At 39.3% G+C, this 23231-nt stretch overlaps 1 protein-coding gene across 2 annotated transcripts in view; it reads left to right on the forward strand.

Annotated features, from left to right (window-relative positions):
* The window catches only part of Sparcl1 (SPARC-like 1 (hevin)), a 39028-nt gene extending 18733 nt beyond the window's left edge, over nucleotides 1–20295 (forward strand). The window contains exons 3-11 of one of the 2 annotated variants that reach the window (XM_013029845.1): nucleotides 337–486; nucleotides 1179–2129; nucleotides 3570–3642; nucleotides 4615–4733; nucleotides 5439–5559; nucleotides 6744–6880; nucleotides 11223–11371; nucleotides 12502–12650; nucleotides 19825–20295. In XM_013029845.1, the coding sequence (XP_012885299.1) occupies nucleotides 337–486; nucleotides 1179–2129; nucleotides 3570–3642; nucleotides 4615–4733; nucleotides 5439–5559; nucleotides 6744–6880; nucleotides 11223–11371; nucleotides 12502–12650; nucleotides 19825–19853 (1878 nt within the window). In that variant the 3' untranslated portion in view covers nucleotides 19854–20295. The remainder of the gene's footprint in view (nucleotides 1–336; nucleotides 487–1178; nucleotides 2130–3569; nucleotides 3643–4614; nucleotides 4734–5438; nucleotides 5560–6743; nucleotides 6881–11222; nucleotides 11372–12501; nucleotides 12651–19824) is intronic. The other variant, XM_013029846.1, reaches the window with a different exon arrangement.
* The last annotated feature ends 2936 nt before the right edge of the window (nucleotides 20296–23231 follow it).

Here is a 23231-nt window from a genome sequence, read left to right on the forward strand (position 1 = left end):
GCGTGTGCCAATCCTGGGGCTTGAACTCAAGGCCTGGGCCCTGTCCCTGAGCTTTTTGTGTCCATGGCTAGCATTCTACCACTTAAGCCACAACTTTACTTCCTCTTCGGTGGTTAAATGGAGATAAGAGCCACACAAACTAAAACACAATTTGATTTTTTATTTCATTTTACATAATACTATTGACATTTGTCTGTATCTTCAGAAATTCTAGACAATATCTTTTTATTGATATTATGAATAAAACATACTGCTATGAATAATAACAAGAGCAACTAGCAATTTTTAAATTGGTGTCTAGTTATGAAAAACACACATATTTTTTAATTTTTTCAGACAACTGCAAGGTTTTTATCTGACTATTCCAAACCAACTGCTGAAATATTGGTGACTCCCGACAACACTGCAATCCCCATTGCCGAGGTTGAAGCTGCAGAGAAGGAAGCTGGAGCAGCCACAGAAAGCACTCCCAACCATAAGGTAAAGATAATACCATGGCATTAAATATGATTTCTTCTTTCTCCAAAGAACTCAATATCAAGGCCTCATCAAAGAGATTACCCTATTTGTTTCTGTTTAATTTCTTTAAATATGTTTATCATCACATAACTCTCTTAACTATACAAAATTTAGGAGCTAATGTAACCATATATACACACATATAATATGGTTATATAATTGCTATATAATTGGGGGGATTGCTTGCTTCTTTGTTTTTCTGCTGGTACTGGGGCTTGAATTTAGGGATTGGGCACTGTTCTTTAGCTTTTTCACTCTAAGCTGGCACTCTCACACTTAAGCCATACCTCCACCTCTGGATTTTTGGTGGTTAATTGAAGACAAGCATCTCATGGCCTTTCCTGTCCAGGCTAGCTTTGAGACAGCCTCTTGAATAGCGAGGATCACAGGCATGAGCCACCAGTGGCTTGTTATGTAGTTGTTTAAATTTATAAAACTCAAATTCAGGTTGAATCTTTGGCTACAAATCCAATTATATATTCACATTTACAGAGTCACAAATATATTTACAAAGTCACACAATCACGCATTTACTTGTGATCACATTTACATAGTAATGCTTAAAGAAAAAGAAAGATGAGTTTTTAATGTTTGCTTACGAATTGTAAATATGATTGCATTGTCATTTGTTTCAAGAACAAACTTTTGTTCTTTTTAAGGCTGAAAAATCTTCAATACAAAGATCAGAAGAGGAAAACCCTGATCAATCTGTAGAACAGGACAAGACCGACAGCCAAGAGTTAGGGTTGAAGGACCAAGAGGACAGTGATGGTGATGTAAGTGTGAATCTGGAATACTCCCCAACTGAAGGGACCTTAGACTCGAAAGAAGATTTGAGTGAGACTCCAAAGAAACACTTCCCAGAGAACACTGACTCCTCAGCTGCTGCTTTCAGTTCCAATGTGGAATCTCACCAAGAAAACACTGCAAAAGGAGAGGAAAATGAAGAACAACCTATAAATGAGTTATTTGAGTTGAACAAGAACAGTTCACATAGCGAAGACCTAATCGATGAAGGAAACCAAGAGCAAAATCCAAATATTCCCAATGGAGATGGAGAAGAAGGAGAAAAAGAGCCAGAGGAAGATGGTGTCCTCAATGATGACCAAGAAAATGAAAAAGAAGTTTCCAATGAACATTCTAACAGGAAGCAGGAGGAAGATAATGACCAACCTGATGCTCTTTTGGAAGACTCCAATCCACCAACACAAGCAAGTGAGATGCAAGATGAATCAGAGCAGAGTCACCAAGATCAAGGAGAGAACTCTAATGCAGAGATGGATGAGGACCATATATTGCACAGCAGTAAGCAAAGTGAAGAAGGAAAAACTGACCTTGAAATTACTGACAACCAGGAGGACATAGATATAAAAACTGCTCCCACAGAATCGACTGATGATGGTGATGTTCTGTCCAAAAGTCATGGAGCTGAAAGTGATCGAGAGAATGATGATCCTAAGCATGGTGAAAGTGATGACTACTTGATGCCGAGTGAAGACAGTTTAGAGGCTGAAAAAGGTCAACCCATTTCATCTTACCTCAAGCATGAGCAGGAAAGATCCCAGGAGGATGAGAATGTAGATACCAGTGAGACTGGAGGCTACCAAGAGGTGAGATTATTTATATCAGTATTTGTCTAATCATGTTAGTTATCAAGATAGAGTAGTGAGTTTTCTCTGTGCTCTCTGGCTCCTGTATGTATTTCTTTCTTTTTTTTAATTGTGAAAATACTGTACAGAGGGGTTACAATTACATGGTCAAGATACTGAGTACATTTCTTATCAAGCATTGTAGCCTCCTCCTTTGTTTCCCCTTCCCATCCCTTCCCATCCTTCCCTGCCCCCCCACCCAATCCTACTCCCCCACCCCACACCAAAGTTGTAAAGTTCGTTTTCTACATAATGACTCGTACATCTCATTATTGCAATGGGTCCACCTGTAACCCTATTTAAACGATTTTTTCCCTTCCCCTCCACAAATTATACCCACATCAAATACAGTGAAAGCAGGGGTTATGCTGTGGGGGAGGGACATACAAAGCAACAAAGAAATCATCTTATAAATGTGTTAGAAACAATCACATGAAAGAAAAATGCATTTGAATACATATCTTAGGGTTCATTTCCCTCAGATCAACTTATCTGACCTTTTCTGCTTGACTCAGACATATACTAGTTATCCTGTATGTATTTCTATCAGCGCAATACTAAACTCAGTATCCCTTATCTGAAATGATTGGAATGAGAAGTGTTTCAAATTTCATGTTCTTTTTCTATTTTGGAATATGTGCATATATAAATATAATTTGTCTAAACATAAAATCCACTTGCATTTCCTATTATACATACTCAGGTACTAGTATTGATAGAATACTCTCAATGTTTGCACTTTGAACATGAGATCAGATGGGAATTTTCAGCCTGTAGTGTCATATAAGCACACAGATTTTTGGAGAATTTAGGACTTCACATTTCAGGTGATCTTCAGCCTGTAGAATTATTTACTTTTCTGTCCATATTCATATTTAGACCAAAAACACCTTCTTTATTTGAGCTGCTCTGAATGAAACCTTGGGTTTGACTCACAGTTAATTGAAAGGAATTACCTTTAAGGAGGAATTGACATGGTTTTGGGTAAACAAGTCATCTCAAACATTGAGAACTCTGCTGCCTCTAAGAAAGGAGTTTTGGGGTTATTTTTTTAAACCTAAAAAAGCTTGATCAACCTCATGGAGATTACTAATGCATCTCTGTCCTAATCTAACTATAGCAAGATGTTACCACACCATTAATATATTCCCAAGGCCAAAGCAGAGATGGTTACTCATAGTGAGTAATCCGCTGGGCTCCAACACTGGATGCAGATGGTCGAGACTATAAAGGGTGCTGTCCACCCACACTTACTGTCTCCCTCCACAGTTGCAGCTCATTTCCTGAGTGAGGTTTGACAATATTTGCACTTAAAGAACTGTGAAGGCATGTACTGTGGGAATATAAACCAAGTAATGGTTCTCTGAATAGAACCTAACTTTTGCTCTTGTTATTTTAAAGGTTAAGAAAGCTGAGAGCTCATCACATGACGATGAACCGTCAAGTGAAGACAATTCAAGGCTGCACAATGCTGGTGAGTAGGCGCTAAGCTTACTGATGATGACAGCTAAGCAGCTGTCTGTAATTGTATCAGCGAAGAAATGGAATTTCAGGTACTAGTGCTTCAACTGAGGGCCTGGGCACTATGCATTAGCATTCGCTCAAGGTTAGCTCTACCACTTGAGCCACGTCTCAATATCTGGCTTTCTGTTGATTAATTGGAGGTAAGAATCTCAGGGACTTTCCTGCCCAGCCGGGTTGGCTTCAAACCATGATCCTCACATCTCAAACTCCTCACTAGCTAGGATTAAAGGAGTGAGCCACTGGTGCTCCACTTTTCCCTCCCTTTGTGACACAAATGTCCTTCTCTCCAGGCCTCCCTCTCCCCCCCAAAATAACCCAGAAATGGATATTTCTTGGGCATATTTGATAAACTATGGTTCAGTGTATTTACTAACTGGGAGTTCTGTTTCAATATTAGGAAAAAGTTAGGCTCTTCCCAACTATATCCTTTTGCTTCTGGGAAGAATTAATTCTACCTTTATTCTCAAATCTATAAATTATTCATGAATTTAAATCCTATACTCAACTAAGGGCCTACTTCCTACCCCAATCACAAACAACTTAAATTTCAACACAAAATCTCATGGCTTATTTAACTGCTGAGTGATTTTCAACAACAGTTCCCTAGGTATTTTCAGACTCTGGCTGTCTCAGGCAAACCAATAGGCGCTGCTAATTCTTATTGCATCTCTTTTTTTTTATTCTTATTGCATCTCTGATAAAAACTATTCCAAGAGAAATCAAAACTATACTGCAAAAGTCTGGGGCCAAAAGGTTCTATTTAGAAATTAGTTCACCAATGAAAACAGTGTATAATATCTTCCCCCTTTAAGTTTTTCATATTTGCAACATTTCAAATTTTCTCTCATATTAATGAAAAGGAAGCTGCTTGTCAGCTGAATTTGCTTTCACTTTGTGCTCCTTTTCCAAACTTTTCCATTAGATTCCTGCATGAACTTCCAATGTAAGAGAGGGCACATTTGCAAGGCAGAGCCACAGGGAAAAGCACACTGTGTGTGCCAAGATCCAGCGACTTGTCCCCCAGCAAAACTCCTTGACCAAGTAAGTATTCCACCAAGCAATCCTTAAGATACATCAAGAAGCTAGGGATTGAACGAGATCCATGTGTTCAGGATGTATGGCAATACGTGGGATTTGTATTAAAATAATAGTTTGCATTTGCGTTTTTAATTTATTACAACCAGGGCTTAAACTCAAGGTCTGACACTTGCTCAGCTTGCTTGCTCACAGCTGGTACTCTACCAATTGAGTCATGCCTCTAGCCTAGATTTTTGCTAGTTAATTAGAGAAGGAGTCTCATAGACTCTTTTGCCGAGGCTACCTTCAGACTATGATTTCAAGGTCTCAGCTTTCTTGGTAATTAGGATTACAAGTGGGAGCCATTGGTGCTCAGCTGAAAGTTACTATTTTTAAAGTACCTCTCTACATTATCTAATAATGAATGGAATATTTATCTATACCAAATGCCAGCCTAATCAAAGTATTTTAACTATGCCACGTAATATAATGCTGGTAGTTGGGCACTAGAACGCATTCTAAAATTTTCTATTCTCCATTCTACTGAACTTATTGAGAACTAAATTGCCATCACCTTTGATATAAATTGATATTTGTGCCAAACCAAAGGATTTTATTTTAATAGTATCATCTATCTGACTACATCTGTGACATATTATAAGCTTTCATGATCAGAGCACTTTACAATGAGCAATTTTGTCTCTATCCACTTTTTTTCGTGTCCTCTAGGCTTGTGGCACTGACAACCAGACCTACGCAAGTTCTTGTCATCTGTTTGCTACTAAATGCAGACTTGAGGGGACCAAAAAGGGACACCAACTGCAGCTGGATTATTTTGGAGCCTGCAAATGTATGATGCCCTCACTCCCACCAGCCACCATTTCTGGGAGGGTTTAGGGGGAAATCCATACATGAATGGATCCTATAGATGCAAACCAACAAAACACTGATAGAGTCATGAACTCAGGCTGCCCACTAAAATCAACTGGAAAGACAAAGCATAAAAGCAAACCCCAGGCCTTAATCATAGGAGACTGTTTTATTTGGATTGAGTTGGAACACTAATTTTGTTTCTTTCATTTGTTTTTCAAGTAACCTAGACAATTCTAACATGGAGCCAGGGATCAGAAACACCATGATAATGTGATCCACTTAGTAGACATGAAATACTGGGGTTTTGCTAAATTATTTTCTCTCTTCCCAATTAAAATCTTTGCCAAAATGTTTTATTCTTCCAGAAGTTTTTTTTTTTTTTTAAGTTGTCTTCCTTCCCCAGGATGCTCTCAATTGTGTTTGGCTCTTGTGGCTAGTAAATGATTCTCCACATTAGCAGCATTCAGTCATGTTTTGGGTTCTTTTTTCCTTCCAGACACAGGAGAGAATTAAACTTGTCAGCTCTGTTGATATTAGGTGTTGTCACATGACTTGTTTTATCCACTGAAATGAGATAAAACATCCTTGTGCTTTCTGGGAAGATGCTCCTAAGATCTGTAGATGGCTCTCCATGCTTTCTTCTGAGTTTGCCACACAAACTTCGTGTGAAGCTTTTTGTAAAGATAATCACCATAAAAGATGAGCCCTGTGGAGGCTCTGAGGAGCAGAGCCCTCCTGTCCATGGGAGTGGCCGTGGAGCAGGATAGAGTAATAGGCTTTGGTTTAGCATGATTTGTTCTGAGAGTGTACATTAAGCCCAATCTATTCCTCTGCTTCTAGTTACTAGATACTCCACTTTTATATTCCAGTCCCCTGGTTCTCCTAGGGAGAACTAGCTGCACATCGAAATTACTTTCAGAACTTTAAAAACACCCTGATGTCCAGGTTCTGTTCCTCACCCCAGACCAATGAACTCACCATTTCTTTTCACCAAATCTGACAGTTTGTATGTGTTTAAAACACTCCAGGCAATACCATTAGGCCATAAGAGTGGGCAGTTGAGTCTGCTCTGTCCATCGCCAGGAGTGGCTAAGCTCCTATTATGAGAATTTGCCATAGGGTAAAGCCCAAAGATCACAATGTATTTTCTGCTTATTACAGCTATTCCTGTTTGTACGGACTTTGAAGTGGCTCAGTTTCCCCTACGGATGAGAGACTGGCTCAAGAATATTCTCGTGCAGCTTTATGAACCAAATCCTAAACATGCGGGACATCTAAATGAGAAACAGAGAAGTAAAGTAAGTGATTCATGGGTAAACTCTGCTGCTAGGGCTTAAGGGGAAAAAGTGGTGTGTTGACCAGAGTAACCTCTGCACAGCGGCGGGAGCCCACTTTACCTCCCCACACCTGATTAGCTTACACAGGTTAACATTCGAGTAGTGGTTACCGTTCATGCCACAAGACCGGGGACACTGCCAAACTGCCCATCCTACTCAACAGGCTCTTTAATTCATATCCAGAGCAAGCTGTTAATTAATTGAGCAGTATTAACCAACACTCATCATTTATATTGCCAGGTCCTGTGTTGGTCAGCCCATTACTGTAACAAATACCTAGGCTAAGGAAACTTAAAAAGAAGAAAGGCTTATTTTGGCCCAGCGTTGTGAAGATGATTGCTTTATTGGCTCCATTTCTTTGGGACTTGTGTTGAGGCCACACATCGTGAAAGGAAGCACATGATGGGGCTAGCTGCTTACCTCCTGGTAGGCTGGGAAACAAAAGGAAAGAAGGGGAGGGATCAAAGTATGCCCCCTGCTGAAGCATCCCAACTTCCCAGAGCCGGCAGAACTTGAACCCATGATGGGCGAAAGGAGTCACCAGCACTCAAACTGGCTGGAAGCCTTTTATTTGCCACATGGCGTCTGTCCCTAGCTTGTAGAGCGTTGGGGAACAGCCCTGTTGGCTTTTCATGGGAGATTTTTGGGGTTTTTGTTTTTTGTCGGTTGTGGGACTTGAACTCTGGGCCTGGGCACTGTCCCTGCGCTCTTCAGCTCAAGGCGAGCGCTCTACCGCTAGAGCCACGGTGTCACTTCCGGTTTTCTAGTGGTTTATTGGAGATAAGAGTCTCACAGAGTTTCCTGCCCCGGCTGGCTTTGAAAGGCGATCCTCAGATCTCAGCCTCCTGAGTAGCTAGGATAGGAAGGGGTTTCACTTAGGTGATGTTTACCAAAGCAAGAAGCAAAACATAGCTGTGAGTCATTAGAGCTGAGGCAAAACATAATCTTGACCTAGTCAGCATGACTGATACTATCAATACAAAAAGTCAAAGCATATCCTTTGATAACAGAAGTCAAAACATAATCTTGGGTAGGGGTAGTCTATTTTAAATCTCAAAACATTAGAAACTCATTTCCATGGTTGGGGGTGCACTGAAAAATGATTTTTATTGTAAGCTCTCAGTAAGCAACTCCGTACAGCTGGTGATAAGCCTCAAGGTTGTCTGTCAGTGGCCTTCAGCAAAGTGTGTGGTAAACTGCAAAGCTGCCAGCCTGGGAAGCTTGAGAGAAGAAGAGATGTTTGCTTTTTTTGCTTTTTTTTTTTTTTTTTAGTAAGGATGTTTCTAATTTCACAGTTTTTGTTCCCATGGATAGCCTTCTTTTCCAAGGGAAAGGGGCTCAGAGGAGAGAGTAAGTTTCCTGCAGCAGGAGGAACTGACGCTAGACAACAGAAGGAACTTTTCTGCCAGTGAATAGTAACTCGGATACCTTAATTTTTTGGTGGGGATCCCACTTAACCAGGAGACTTCCAGCAGGGCCCTTCCTTTTAAAGGTTCTACTACTTCCCAATAATGCCAAAAACTGGGGTTGTCCAAATCATAGGCCTTTGGGGGACATTAGATCCAAACTATATCAGGCCCATACTCACAGGGCAGACATAGATGAATGATGCGGGGAAAATCCATCAGTCCAATGTCAGTAATACATACATTAAATTTTTAAGTGCAAAATATTGATTTCAAAAAAACCACATTCATTTGCTAGTTATTGAGTGTATCTTAGGTGCCAAGAATTTATTGGAGTTTTGAAGGTACAGCTAAGAAGCAAACAATATTTCTGCCTCTACAAGCTTACATTCAAGGCAAAGAGACAGATAAGTACATAGTTGAATATAAATACAACCTCATCAGAAAATATTTGCATAAAGCATGCCAAATACTATAAAATGTTCTATGAAGAAAAGAGAAGGAAGGGTTGAGGACTGGTGTCAAGTAGTAGAGGACTTCCTGATAAATGTGGGGATCAGAGTTCTAAGCTCAACCCCCATACCATCAAAAGAGACAGACAGAAGAAAGGAAAGAAAGCAAGGAAGGAAGGAAGGAAGGAAGAGGCCTCTGGGTGCTTACCACAGGCTGTGTTCTTACACTGACTGTATAGAAAGAGGAGACAGAGTAAACTTACCCCATATACACCTCATCCCAGGCCCTGTACCTGGTCTGTATTATGAATGGGGAAACAAGGGCTAAGAAAGAAAGAAAGAAGAAAGAGAGATAAAGAGGGAGAGAAAGAGGGAGGGATGAATGGTGGAAAGGAGGGAGGGAGGGAAGAATGGTGGAAAGGAGGGAGGGAGGGAAGAATGGTGGAAAGGAGGGAGGGAGGGAAGGAAGGAAGGCAGGAGAAAAGAAGAGAGGGAAGGAAGGAGGGGGATGGGAGAAGAAGTGGAATGGATATTAACAATGTCACTGATTTAGCATGTAGTCATCATAGATCATATTTGTCTTTGACAGGAGCTGTTTCTGTGACAGTACGGTGGGTTTGGGAGATGGCAGTTTGTACAAATGGGGTTCAAGAAATCCTAGTATGGTAGTATATACTTGTAATCCCAGTATTTAGGAGAATCATAAGTATGAAACCAGACTGGCCTACACAGAGAAACTGTCATAAGGAGAGAGAAGAAAGTAAAGGAGGAAAAATAGAGAAGCAGCAGTAGAGAGAATACTTTTGAGAATTAAAGGGAAACAGAATAGAAGCTAGAGGAGAAAGTTCAGGAGCCTAGTCTTTTAGTGGGAGATGCTAGAAGACATTTCTATATTTCTGGCAATAATCTAGTAAAGAAGGAAAAATACTACTACCTAAAGATAATAAAAAATATTTTTTTAAAGACAGAGTCTATAGCCAACTGCTACAGATTGTTACTGAGTAAGTGTTCCAGCTAGATAAGAAGGCTTGGATTAGCAGCACAGAAAGTAAGTTGGCAGATTCGGCCATGGGAATGAGAGTTTCATATGCATTATTCTCGCATGCTTCCTGTCCTTAACACATTGTGTCAGACAGCCTTGAGATCACGAAGTAGGAAAAAGGGACTTTTAACAAGGGAACAGGGGATAGCCAAGCAGCAATTGAGCAGAGCTAAGCTGAGACTCAGCAAGGACTGGGTGGAAACAGAAAGAATTAAAAATAGAGTATGCTAGTATGAAAGGAATAGACGTTTTACTAAATAATCAAACATTTTGCCTAAATCAGTTCAGCCTTTTTTTATTAAGACACTTCTCATGGTTTTAAGGAATGTGCTACAGATTTTCTTTGTTAAAGAAGAAAGATTAAAAGACTTAAGTTTCTATTGAAAACCATGAGTTGTAGCTGTTACACAAAAACTATAACATACACACATTAAAAAAAAAACAACAGATGAAAAGCTGTGAGCCAGGTGTGGTGGCTCATGCCTATAAAATGGCTACTCAGGAGGCTGAGAGCTGAGGATCGCAATTCAAAGTTAGCCGTGACAGAGAAGTCCATGAGACTCTTATCTCCACTTAACCAGCAAAAAGCCAGAATTGGAGGTGTGGCTCAAATAGTAGAGCACCAACCTTGGACAGAAAAAAAATCAAGAAGAGCCCAAGTCCTGAGTTCAAACTCCAATAACAGCACCAAAGAGAAAAGGAAGGAAGGAAGGAAGGAAGGAAGGAAGGAAGGAAGGAAGGAAGGAAGGAAGGAAAGGAAGGAGGGAGAGCAAGAGAAAGGAAGGAAGGAGAAAAAGGAAGAAAGGAACAGAGAGAGAAAAGAAAGACAAAAATGGAAAGGAAGAAAAGAAAGAAAGAAGGAAGGAAGGAAAGAAGGAAGGAAGAAAGGAAGGAAGGCAAGCAGGCAGGCAGGCAAGCAAGCAAGCAAGCAAGAAAGAATGAAAGAGAAAAGAAAACCCATGATATTAATTAGAAGACATTAAGCTGGGCACTGGTGGCTCATGCTTATAATCCTAGCTACTCAGGAGGCTGAGATCTGAGGATCTTGGTTCAAAGCCAGCCCAGGCAGGAAAGTCAGTGAGACTCTTATCTCCAAGTAACCACCAGAAAACTGGAAGTGGTGCTGTGGCTCAAATGGTAGAGCACTTGCCTTGAACTGAAGAGCTGAGGGACAGTGCCCAAGCCTAGAGTTCAAGCCCTACAACTCTCACACACACACACACACACACACACACACACACACACATACACACACACACACAGAGATCATTAGAAGGCATTATTTTGTGTGGGACATGGTCTCCTTTGTTATGTTATTGTTAACCTTCAAGTAAATGTTAATAAGTCACACTTCCATTACACTTGTCTGATGCTTTGACTGTCTTCTTCCTTCTTAATCCCAGGTCAAGAAAATTTACCTGGATGAAAAGAGACTCTTGGCTGGGGACCATCCCATTGAACTTCTCCTAAGGGACTTCAAGAAGAACTACCACATGTATGTGTATCCTGTACACTGGCAGTTTAATGAGCTTGACCAGCATCCCAAGGACAGGTAAAAACTCTACGTCCCTACTACTTGGTCACTCTCTTATATAATGATATCTATGCAACACAGAAATTAAAATAGAATCAAGAAATTTCCAGGTTTCATTTGAGAACAATAAGATGATCAACAATCATGAATATAAGAATCTAAGGATAGAACTGCCTTCAAAATAATAAGGCCAAGTATGGTGCTGCATTTCTATAATGCCAGCTATGCAGGAGGACAAAATGGGAAAAATCTCAGTTCAAGGACAGCCTGGATACAAAGTTAGTAAGAAAGCCAAGCACCAGTGGCTTAGGCCTGTAATCCTAGCTCCCTGCATGGATGAGACCTGGAGAATCATGGTTCAAAGCCAGTCCAAGTAAAGTCTGGGAGATGTCATCTCCAATTAACTAGCAAAATACTAGGCTGGAGGTGTAGCTCTAGTAATAGAATGCCATTTGTGAACAAGAAAGCTGATTGAGTGTGAGGGCTTGAGTTCAAGCTCTGGTACCAGTAGGTGTGTGTGCCAGTGTACACACACACACACACACACACACACACAATGTTAATGAAAAATTTAACTAGTCATGGTGATTCACATCTGTAATTCCAGATATTCAAGAGACCAAGATAGAAGAATTGAAATTCAAGGTTGACCATGCACAAAAGTACATGATCTTATCTGAAAAATAAACTAAAGCCAAAAGGGCTTAAGATGTGCTTCCCTCATGCTCTGAGTTCAAATCCCATAGTTCAAACTTTGATATTGCTAAGAAAAAAAGAACAGAATATGATTATGTTTCAGCTCCCAAGTTTATATATAAAGGTCCCACTTCCTATAAAGACTCTACTTTTCTCTTTCTTGATCATAAATTCTCAAGATAATTTGATTGGCCCAACTTGGGTCACATGCTTACATCTGGAACAATCTAGGACAGGGAGTAAGCACCTGGCTGTATAAGCATGATTGCTGTGTGTCCATTTATACCTTGAAGTGGGAAACACTGAGTTTCCAGTGAAAAGAGAAAGTGTGCTGATGTTCACCTGTCTCCTATTTATTTGGTATCTACAGCCATCCTGAGGAAGGCCAATAGCCCTCTGAAATCTGCATGGATAAGATGCTCAGTAACAGGCTGCCGTGTTTCTCCTTGCAGAGTCTTGACCCATTCCGAGCTGGCTCCTCTGCGAGCATCGCTGGTGCCCCTGGAGCACTGTATAACCCGCTTCTTTGAGGAGTGCGACCCCAACAAAGATAAGCACATCACCTTGAAGGAGTGGGGCCACTGCTTTGGAATTAAAGAAGGTAAATGTATTATGGGCTCAAGGAGGGTATTGTCTTCCCCCAAATAAACCCTGAGCCCCGCAGGCCTGGGAGAGGCATCCCACTGGATTTTCTAGTAGAAATGGAGAGCCATTCGATGGTAGTGTTCCACTACGACTACTTCATGCATAGACTGTCAATGCAGGGTCATTATTCCTACAGTTTCACCAGTGTATAGTAGCTGCCCAAGGCAGGATTTCGTTATGACATTTCAATACATCCATACAATGTATCCCGATCGAATTTACCCCTTGATTACTCTACTTTATCTCTCTTGTCCCCTTCTTCAAACAGTGTCAACAAGTTTCACTGTTCTGGTTATATATATATATATATATAATACTTTATATATAATATAATATATTATATTATATATGATATATATAATACTTCAACCCTATTCACCCTCCTTCACCCTCCTTGCTCCCACTGACTTCCCTGCCATTCTTTTTTACCCATGTATTACAACTATTAATTGCATAAAGAAAGTTTACCATGGTGATTCGCTTATGTGTTATAATTAACTCACATTATCCTCCTCTATTTCTCCTTCTCCATCTTCTGTCCCTCCTGCTTACTTTCCTCATGCTGTCTTCATACTTCCAATTCATGTGTTTTGATATTTGATATCATCCATCATTCTCTTTCCCTCTCCCCAATTATATCATCTGTAAGGTCATTTCTGGCTGCCAGTAAGACAGTCTGGTTTTGGAGGGTAGCAAGCATGAATACGTATTAAGGTCTCAGCAGCTGGTTAAGCCTGTCAATGCAATGTGAACTCAGAGAGTTGAGCCATGTTTCAGAAAACTTTATTTTACCTCCTTCCTTAACCTGAGTAGAAGTCATACTTTTCAAATGCTTATGTGGGGAGTGAAACTGCACACCTGTTTTGGACAATGGGAGGTATCAGAAGACATCTTAGATTCATTGCCAACCCATGGACAACTGCATCTTATACCACAAATTGTGCCCATATCCTGTTCTTTAATCTAAAACAACCCATTGCTGTATCTTCATGGGGTAAAGGGTAAATAAATTCTTTCTCTATTCTTACAATAGAGGGATTTAAATTTAGACATTGTTAGGGCAGGTTATGTCTTAATCTACTTCTTTTTCTTTGCTTAATAGTTGACTTTTATGAGCTAACATGTTTTCAATAGTCATACTATGACATATGTCCAAAACCTAAATATTGAAACTGCTCACAGAATGTAACTCAATAGGGAGTGTGAAAATCCCAAGGCAGAGGCTTTATAGATGTAAATTCACTTTCTAACATCCTGTTATGACATACTGAATTTGCATCCAAGTTGTGAAGAAAAGCTAGTTCATCAGAATTTCTCAAACAAAGGTAATCTGGGTGACCTTTGGTGTAAAAACTACTCATCATATAATGGCTCAAACTTAGCAATAGCTGAGAGTATTCTGGGCACCAGTGGTTCACACCTATAATCCAAGCTACTTAGGAAGCTGAGATCTGAAGGTCACAGTTCAAAGCCCAGGCAGTAATGTTCATGAAACACTTATTAACCACCAAAAAGCCAGAAATAAAGCAGTGTCTCAAGAGCTAGAGCTCCAGCCTTGAGCAAAAAAGTTAAGGGACAATGCCCAGGCTCTGAGTTCATGCCCCAGTAGCAACACAAAAAATGAACTGAGAGTATGCAGAGGTAGTTATTTCTTCATAAATGGGTCAGCAGAAAGAGTTAGTCCTTTACCTCTACAATACTAGTCTATGAAAGTAATACAAATAGTGGAAAAACATTATTTTTATCAGTATCTATTTTTATTTTGTGTATTCACGGTCTCTGCAATATAACAGATTATCCTGAATTTAGCATTTCAAATTCTATTCAATTTTCAAGGGTCAGAAATCTGGAAGTAGCTTATTTGAATGGCTCTGTGTTAGAATCGAGTCTTAGGACCTTGGGATGCTATCAGCCAGCATGTCTCAGCAAGGAATGAAGAAGCTGCTTTGACTCACTCATCTAGCGCCTGCAAGAAGCTTTTCTTCAGAGAGAGAGGGGAGAGGAGAGAGAATAAGAGAGGGGGGCTTTGTAATTGTGGGAGAAGACCACAGACAATAAGGAGTGGGGGATTACTGGCAACTATCTTGGAAACTGGACCATATTAGCACTGATATAAAATTAGTAAGCTATTAAGGCCTAGACTGACAAAAAAAAGCCAAATTACCTTTGTAACCTCTATTCAACAAGCAAAGTACTTATATAAACTCACTTATGTGCCTAAAAATAGGTCATAGCTGTGTTTTCTAACTTCCCTACTTAAAAGAGATGAAACCTACCCAAGCACAGCTCCACCCACCCTGCTCACCCCATCATTATCAGGAGCGAAGAACTTGGCAGGATAGGACATCTTTCTGAATGCCCTTTTATAGGACATGTGGTTTTAGAGGCCTGATAAAAAAGACAAACTTGAATAGAGGCCATCCATTTAAGGGAAATAGTTGGGCTTTTGCAGAACTCCTGGAAGCTCTACAGGACATCAGCTCGCCTGGCCCCTGGGTCGGGAGGTTGTCTAGGAGGAGCAGGAAAGGCTTACAAAATCCAGTGACTTGCAAAGCTCTTAATGATCTTGTTTATACCCTGTGGTTTGGTTGTTATTATGCTATTTTCAAGAAAGAAAAAAAATTAGCACATTAAAAAAGCCAATGAAATAGATATTATTCAGTGAGAATAAGTAAACAAATTGTAGCTTTGGGGTATAACTAGGGAAGGCAACAAAAAAAAAAACAATCTATAAGTATACCCTTCTTTTTCCTCAAGGCTGAGAAATTCACAGGAAATCACAATTTTTTAGTCAATGGTTTCCTGAATGTGTCTGCCTATAATGAGCACTAGATGGGATTGGTATCCAAATATCCTAGCTTTGTCATCAGGTAACGATGGAGTTCAATTAAGTGGCAAAGGAGTCTTTATGTACTTAGCACCCATGGCGTACCATGTATGACATCTCTCCATGTTAATCTTTAGGAAATCCTTCCAGTGAGACTAATATGGTGAATTAGATCATACAGGTCCTACTAGCTCAATCAAAGACATTATTCTAAGAGTGCTGAGGGATTACCCAATAACACAGTGATTTCTCTGGGTTTGAATTCAAGAAAGAGTCCTCGGGCAACATCATGGAGAAACCAGAGAACAGCTGAGAAGTTGTGATAATTCAGACAAGTTGACGTTAACTGGACCCAGAGGGAAATTTTGGGGAAAGAGAACATAGTCAAGATATATTTTAATAAATCATTCTCAAGATGTACAGCATATAGAACTAAGAAGGCAATGGCTGGTGGAAAACATGTGGGGGCAAACAGCACAGAAAGAGAAGTACAATGCCTTGTTTTCTGACTCAGGCCAAGCAGAATAACTAAAGGCAATTCTACTTAGAGAGAAAAACCAAGGACAGAAGCAGACTTGAGGTCAATGAAAATTCTTTTTGGATAAGATGGGGACAATGTCCCATTGGTAGTTGAATATATTTGTTTGCCTTTGAAGGCAGAGTTTTGGAAATGAAACATATTTGGAGTTTACTAGCATACAGAGAGAAATTGATGCCAGGAAAGATAGTAAATATGACAAGGAAATTTTGGTAAGTTAGATGAAAAAGGGTCTAGAGTTGAACACTGAGAAACATCTTGAAGGATAGAGGAAGAGAAGTTTACTAAGGAGATTATGCAGTAACTCCTGAAAGTTCGGAAGAAAACTGGAGTATATCCACAGAGGTGTTTTATAGAGGAAGAAGAAATTGACTATGCCATATACAAAGACTGAACGTTCATTGGCTGTAGAACTAAGGGTATCCTGGGGGTCTCAATAAGAGTAGTTTTGATAGAATAGCAAAGATGAAAGCAGATTCTATAGATTGAGAAGGAATGGGAGATGAGAATAAATGAAGAGTGAAGGGTAAAGAGCTGGGTGGAGATATAGAGCTGGAGGAAGTATTACAATAAAAGAGGCTTGAGAAATCCATTCATTCACTTACTTAGTAGTCACTTATGGTCCACATAGTTTTAGGCACTGAATATATAAAATACTTAAATGTTGAAGAAAAGATGCTGGCTTAAAAAATAACGTAAAAATAGAGTATAAATAAAAAGAGGAAAATAGAAGAGTAGTCTTGAGAAAGTCAGAGGAAATTTTGAACATGGGTAAAGGAATTCATTTTAAAGTCAACAGAGCTAGGCACTGGTGGCTCCTGCTGTAATCCTAGCTATTTAGGAGGCTGAGATATGAGGATTGTGAAGCAAAGCCAGTCCAAGCAGGAAAGTTCATGAGATGCTTATTTCTAAGTGACCACCAAAAAGCCAGAAGTGGAGCTGTGGCTCAAGTAATAAAATGCTAGTCCTGAGTAGAAAAGCTCAAGGACAGTGACCAGGTCTTAAGTTCAAGCCCCAGAACCATCACACACACACATACACACACACACACACACACACACACACACACACATAAATCAACAGAAATTATCTTTCTAGTCTGAACAACAGAGAAAAAAGACAAAAAAATAAGTGTGTAAATATAAACTTAAAAGTAATGAATAGTATCTTTCTTTTACAAGTGAAACAAGTATTCAAAGAAATATAATATTGAAGTCTATATTTACATACTTTCTGGTCTAGATAAAGACTTATTATATCTGGACAGGAAAATTATCTTGTAACTAAAACAGGGTACTAGTTTAGAGTATTTCAAATTAATCTGCTGTAGACAGGTGCTGAACTGTTACTGAGAAAATATACCCAAGTATAGCTGGTGATCTAAGGCAGTAGGAGTGGTCTCTAATGCGTTACAGGATGCTGTCTTCTTCTATCCATGTGGAAACAAGTTCTTCTACAAGTTACTCAGTTAGAGGCATGTTTGAACTGCCATTGTGTGTTATATTTTAATTTTCCCTACAGATTAGCATAGTTGGCACTTTTGACTGGGCTTCTTGCCCCTTAATCTTCCCTTCCTCTATCAATAATTCTCAACTGTATTACAACTATGTGGAGAGTTGCCTATTTGTTACAAATAGTGATTCTAAATCCAGAAGCAAGGAAGTGATTGTGAATATGAATGATTATGAATACGAATAAGTGAGTAAAAATATATATTTTTAGAGTGAAGGGACTTCCTGGAAGATGGCAGATTAACAAAAGACCTATATTCCAGAGCAAGAAATGAAAAGCAACAGGAAGGATGAAAGAGGTTTCAGAAACAGAGCAGCATGTAAAGAAAAGTAGGAAAGCAGCCCAGAGCTTCAATACTGGCTCCCAGTCAGGGGTAAGGGAGAAAGACTAAAGCTACAACCACAATGCAAGCCAGGAAGCCCTGATGACAATTGATTGGTCGTCCTAGCCACAGAATAAGCTCATGTTTTTCACAAGCCTTAAGTCCAGTGGGGGGGATTTAATGGGCTAATGAGTTCTCCTTTGCAAAGGCTAACGGTAAAGGCTTACGTGTCTCCCCATTGAAGTATTATAGCCAGGTACCTTCTTGAGATGAGCTTATTGTTTGACATTGAGTACTCTGGAGACCTGAAGACAAGGAACAGTCACTACAATGGGGACATTGCTGCTGGGTTAGATAGAAGATGCCACAAGAAGCAGTAAGTGGGAGAGATAGATGTAGACCCTCTGAGAAGTTTAAGCATAAGGGAGCTGAGGCTGTGGAGGCTACAGTGACCTAGTGATTACTAGGGAGAGAGCTTTGAGTCAGAGCCTGTGGCCAGCAGATTGCTCGACCTGCAGAACTATCTCTCTGCTACATGCATTTGCTTGCAGGGCTGGACTGAGCCCTGAGCCCAAGGCTGGAAGATTGCTTGGTTTCCCAGCTTCCTCCCTCACATAGGGTGGTTTACGGCTAGGTGGGACTTGAAGGTCCTGAAGAAAGTGGCAGGTGCCTCAATTCTGCTCCTCTGGCACAAACATCAGTATTTGTTTGATTCCCTTGCCCTTCAATGCACTCAGGAGACATGCCATGGTTTAGATGTCTGCAATTTCCTGGGTACACAAAGTAAGGAAAAGCTGGGAGTGGAGCTGTGTGACTCAAGTGGTAGAATTCCAGCCTTGAGCAAAAAGCTAAGGGATAGCACTCAGGCCCTGAGATCAAGCCCCTCCCCCCACACTACATTATCATATGCACATATGGAAATATCATGATAAAAGCCCTTTATACAATTAATTTATGCAAATTGAATGTATGCATATGTGTGTGACCTATATATACAATGGGATTTTTATTTAGCCACTTAGAACAACAAAATAATGCCATTTTGAGGAATATGGATAGAACTGGAGATCAGCAAAAATAAGTCAGAGTTAGAAGGCATTACATCTTTTGTTTCACATGTGGAATCTTTTTTAAAAGACATGAAAGTAGTAGGAGCACTATTGGGGAAAGGAAGGTGACCAGTGGTGGATGTGGGACAAGAGAAGAAAACGGCGAACCAGTGGCTCACGCCTGTAATCCTAGCTACTCAGGAGGCTGAGATCTGAGGATCGCGGTTCAAAGCCAGCCTGGGAAAGAAAGTCTGTGAGACTCTTATCTCTAATAAACCACTAGAAAACTGGAAGTGGCACTGTGGCTCAAGTGGTAGAGCGTTTTCCTTGAGCTGAAGAGTGCAGGGACAGCGCCCAGGCCCAGCCAGAGTTCAAGCCCCAGACCAAAAACATAAAAAAAGAGAAGGAAATGGAGGTGAGAAGTATATTATATATATATATATATGAATATGTCATAATGAAATCCATCGTTTTCTACAATTAACATGTGCTCATAAAAGAGGAAAAAATATGAACAAGAACATAAAAAAAGAAAATACATTTTCAAATTTTCTTTTGTTTTATTGTGAAAATACTGTACAGAAGGGTTACAATTACATGGGCAAGATAATGAGTATATTTCTTATCAAGCACTGTAGCCTCCTCCTTTGTTTCCCCTTCCCATCCCTTCCCAGCTTCCCCTCCCCTCGCCCCCCACCCCCCCGCACCAAAGTTGTAAAGTTCATTTTTCGACATAAGAATTTTCTTAGGTGATGTTGATGATATATTGGGACTGAGAATCATGTTTCTAAGCATTTCCGTAGTTCCTAGATATGACACTGATTGTTTATGCTACTTCTCTAACAACATTCTAAAAGTTTTGTTTTGTTTTTGTTTTTACAGAAGACATAGATGAAAACCTCTTGTTCTGAAATCAGATTTGGAAGAACTCAAGCTTTCCAACATCCTCCTCTTTTAAGCACGTCTGAAATTCATGCAGCTAGGAGATTAGTAGATTTATATTTAGCAAAATATTTGCATGTAAGAGAAGACAATGAGAGCAATTGCTTGATAATGAAATATATGCACTGAGCATGCAAATTACCTTATGAAATAAAACCATAAAATGAAGTTAAGTCAATATACATAGAAGAAATGCACACTATTTTAGAATAAGAGTTTGACTCACAGTAATTTCACTTGCTACATTAACTTTTAAGGTAATTACTAATTATAAAACTTGAAAAACATTATGTGTTCATATTGTCCATAACATCACATATACTTCAAGAAAATGGAACATGGCATTTTATGATTAACATGTATCACATTGAATATCTTAATAATGTAATAAAGAGTCTATAAAATTCCAAAGGCCTATTCAAGTTTTTTGATAATCAAATGTCAAAGCCCAACCCAAAGAGTATACTTCATAGCAAATTGTAATTGTGCATCCTAGACCTTACTACTTGAAAATAAAGTGAATGAAATTGGACAAAAAGTACAAGATATACCAGATGCTAGTGGCTCACTCCTGAAATCCCAGCTACTCCAGAGGCTAAGATCTGAGGATCACAGTTTAAAGCCAACCCAAGAAAAAAAAAGCCCAAGACTCTTCTCTCCAGTTAACTAGCAAAAAGCCAGAAATGGAGGTATGGCTTAAGTGTAGAACACTAACCATGGGTAAGTTGTGCAAGGACCTATGTTCAGGCCCCAGTACCAGCACCAAAAAGAAAAAAAAATGAATAAGGAGACATTTTCCATGGTAAAGAATAACCAGTAATAAAATACTAGCTGCTCATGAATGTCCTCCAACATGATGTGAGTTTAAACTTGAGAAAATGAATTCAAATGATTTTTAACCAACTTAAAATTAAAAATGTGGATGATTGTAACATTGCTCAGTCCACTTAATTGTATCTCTTTACATTTGTGCATGATGTTTGGAGCCAGAGGCTCTGCAAAATGTCTAGTTTCTTTTTCTCAAAATAAAGGTAAATAGCTGGGTGCCACTGGCTCATCATGTCTGTAATCCTTACTACTGAGGGAGGTTAACATTTGAGGATTGCAACTCTAATCCAACCTGGATAGAAAAGTCCAGGAGATTCTTATCTGCAATTAGCCAAAAAGCAAAACAAAAAGAAAAAGAAAACAACAACAAAAAATGAAGTAAATGTGTGGCTCAAGAGGTAGATGGCTAGCCTTGAGCAGAAACCTCAGGGACAGCACTCGGGCCCCGAGTTCAAGGCTCAAGCTCCAAGATTGGTACAAGTGCGCATGCATGCGCGCACACGAACCGTAAAGGTAAACAAAAAGGTGATTGCCATAAAATGTCATGATGGAAATGTGAGAGAGAGCCCAAAGTATGTCACAGAAAGTATGCCCCTGTTTGAGCTCTTCTTTGGTAACTATAATGTTAAAGACCAGAGCACAAAAATATAAATAATACCATGTAGTTTTCAGTTTTCTAAGGTCTGAAACAAAGAAATAAATAAAATTGTCAGATGGGCTCTAGGGGCTCACACCTGTAATCCTACCTACTCAGGTGGCTGAGATCTGATAATCGAGGTTTGAAGCCAGCTCTGACAGGAATGAACCACCAGAAAAACAAAGTGGTAGAGCACAAACAGTGAGAAGAAAAGCTCAGATCTGGCACCCAGGCCCAGGTCCTGAGTTATCAAGCCCCATGACCAAAAACAAAAAAATTGTCATTGACCTTATAATATTTGAAAGCAGGATTTGAAACATGTTTGCCTATCTGAAATTATATACACACACACACACAATTTTGTCAGTTATTTTATCTGTTATCTGCTTCCTTAATTCTTTCTGCAATCTTCAATCATTTTTATCTCTTTTCTGAACTCAGTAAGTCACTCTTGAACCAGAACCACATTAAACCATGTCCTTCCTAAATAATTATCTTCTATTTGATTAGTCAAAATGTAATTGTTTGCTACTTTTTCCAATTGGAGAAATAACTTAAAATTATTCCAAATTTTAGAATTTTTTATACACATAAATAGAAATATCTTAATTAAAAACCAAGTTTTAGAAATCAAGTCACAGAAACCATGTTTTATAATTAAAAACAACATGTAAAAGTATCAGTTTCACCTAAATTATTTTTCACTCATACAACTTTTAAAATGCTAAACTGTTTTAATGAAGTGATTTTAATGCTAGGACATCATCCAAACATTTAGTCAATTTTTTTTATTTGAAGATGGTTTTCCTTTTGAAATAAAAATATGTAACAATAGAAACTGTTGAATCTTAAATTTCATTATCAGTTAAGACTCCCATGTTTAATCAGGAATGACACATTATTATAGGAGCACTTTAAATGTTCTTTGTGGTCACCATTTTTAATTATTGGTTGGTTGTGATATTTACTCTTACCCCAACCAAAGGGGAGAGAGAGTTGTTTTCTCAGTAACCAGTCTTTGAGCCTATTTCTATGTAATGGAGATATTTTGGAAGATCGTCGTATGAAACCTATTCCACTCAGTTCTAAATGTTGTGACTCATACTGCCTGCGACCATAACAGCATTAGTAATAGAGCTTAAATACTAGATGGGCCTAGGAAGTCTAGGAGTTCACACTGCTTCCTGAATCTGCTGCTCCGAGGGCCATCTGAAGCAAAGGTAAATAATTTCTATTGATTGTAGATAAAATGGTGTGGGATATTCTGTGTTGGGTACTTTGATGATTTCTATCAGGTCCACTCATCACAGGAAATAGTTATTTCAAGGGTTTGGAATCAGAAGGAAGAAAAATAGGAAAGACAGACATGGAAAATAAAGATAAGGGGACTAATAGTCTCAATTCAGGTAAAGTAATAGAGAACTGAGGTAAGAGTTTTAAATACACACAAACTAGCTGAAGAATACATTATATGCAAGTAAATATAACGACTCAAACATTGTGATAAGTCCTAATTAAGAATATGAGCTGGGTATAGGTGGTTTATGCCTATAATCCTAGCTGAGATCTGGCTGAGGTCTGAGGATCACAGTTTAAAGCCAACTCAGATAGGAAAGTCCATGAGACTCTTATTTCTAATTAACCACCGTAAAGGCCAGAAGTGGAGCTATGGCTCAAGTGGTAGAGTGCTATACTTGAAGAGAAAAGCTTAGGGACAGTACCCTGCTCCTGAATTTAAGCTCTGGGACTGGCACAAAAAAAAAAGGAAGAAAGAAAGGAAGGGAAGGAAGGAAAGAAGGGAGGGAGGAAAAGAAAGAAGGGAGGAAGGAAAGAAAGAAAAAGAATATAAAGTAGCTTTTCTTCAAAAATCAAACATTAAAGT

Source organism: Dipodomys ordii, unplaced genomic scaffold (genome assembly GCF_000151885.1).
Source record: "Dipodomys ordii isolate 6190 unplaced genomic scaffold, Dord_2.0 Scaffold123, whole genome shotgun sequence".
NCBI lineage: Eukaryota > Metazoa > Chordata > Mammalia > Rodentia > Heteromyidae > Dipodomys > Dipodomys ordii.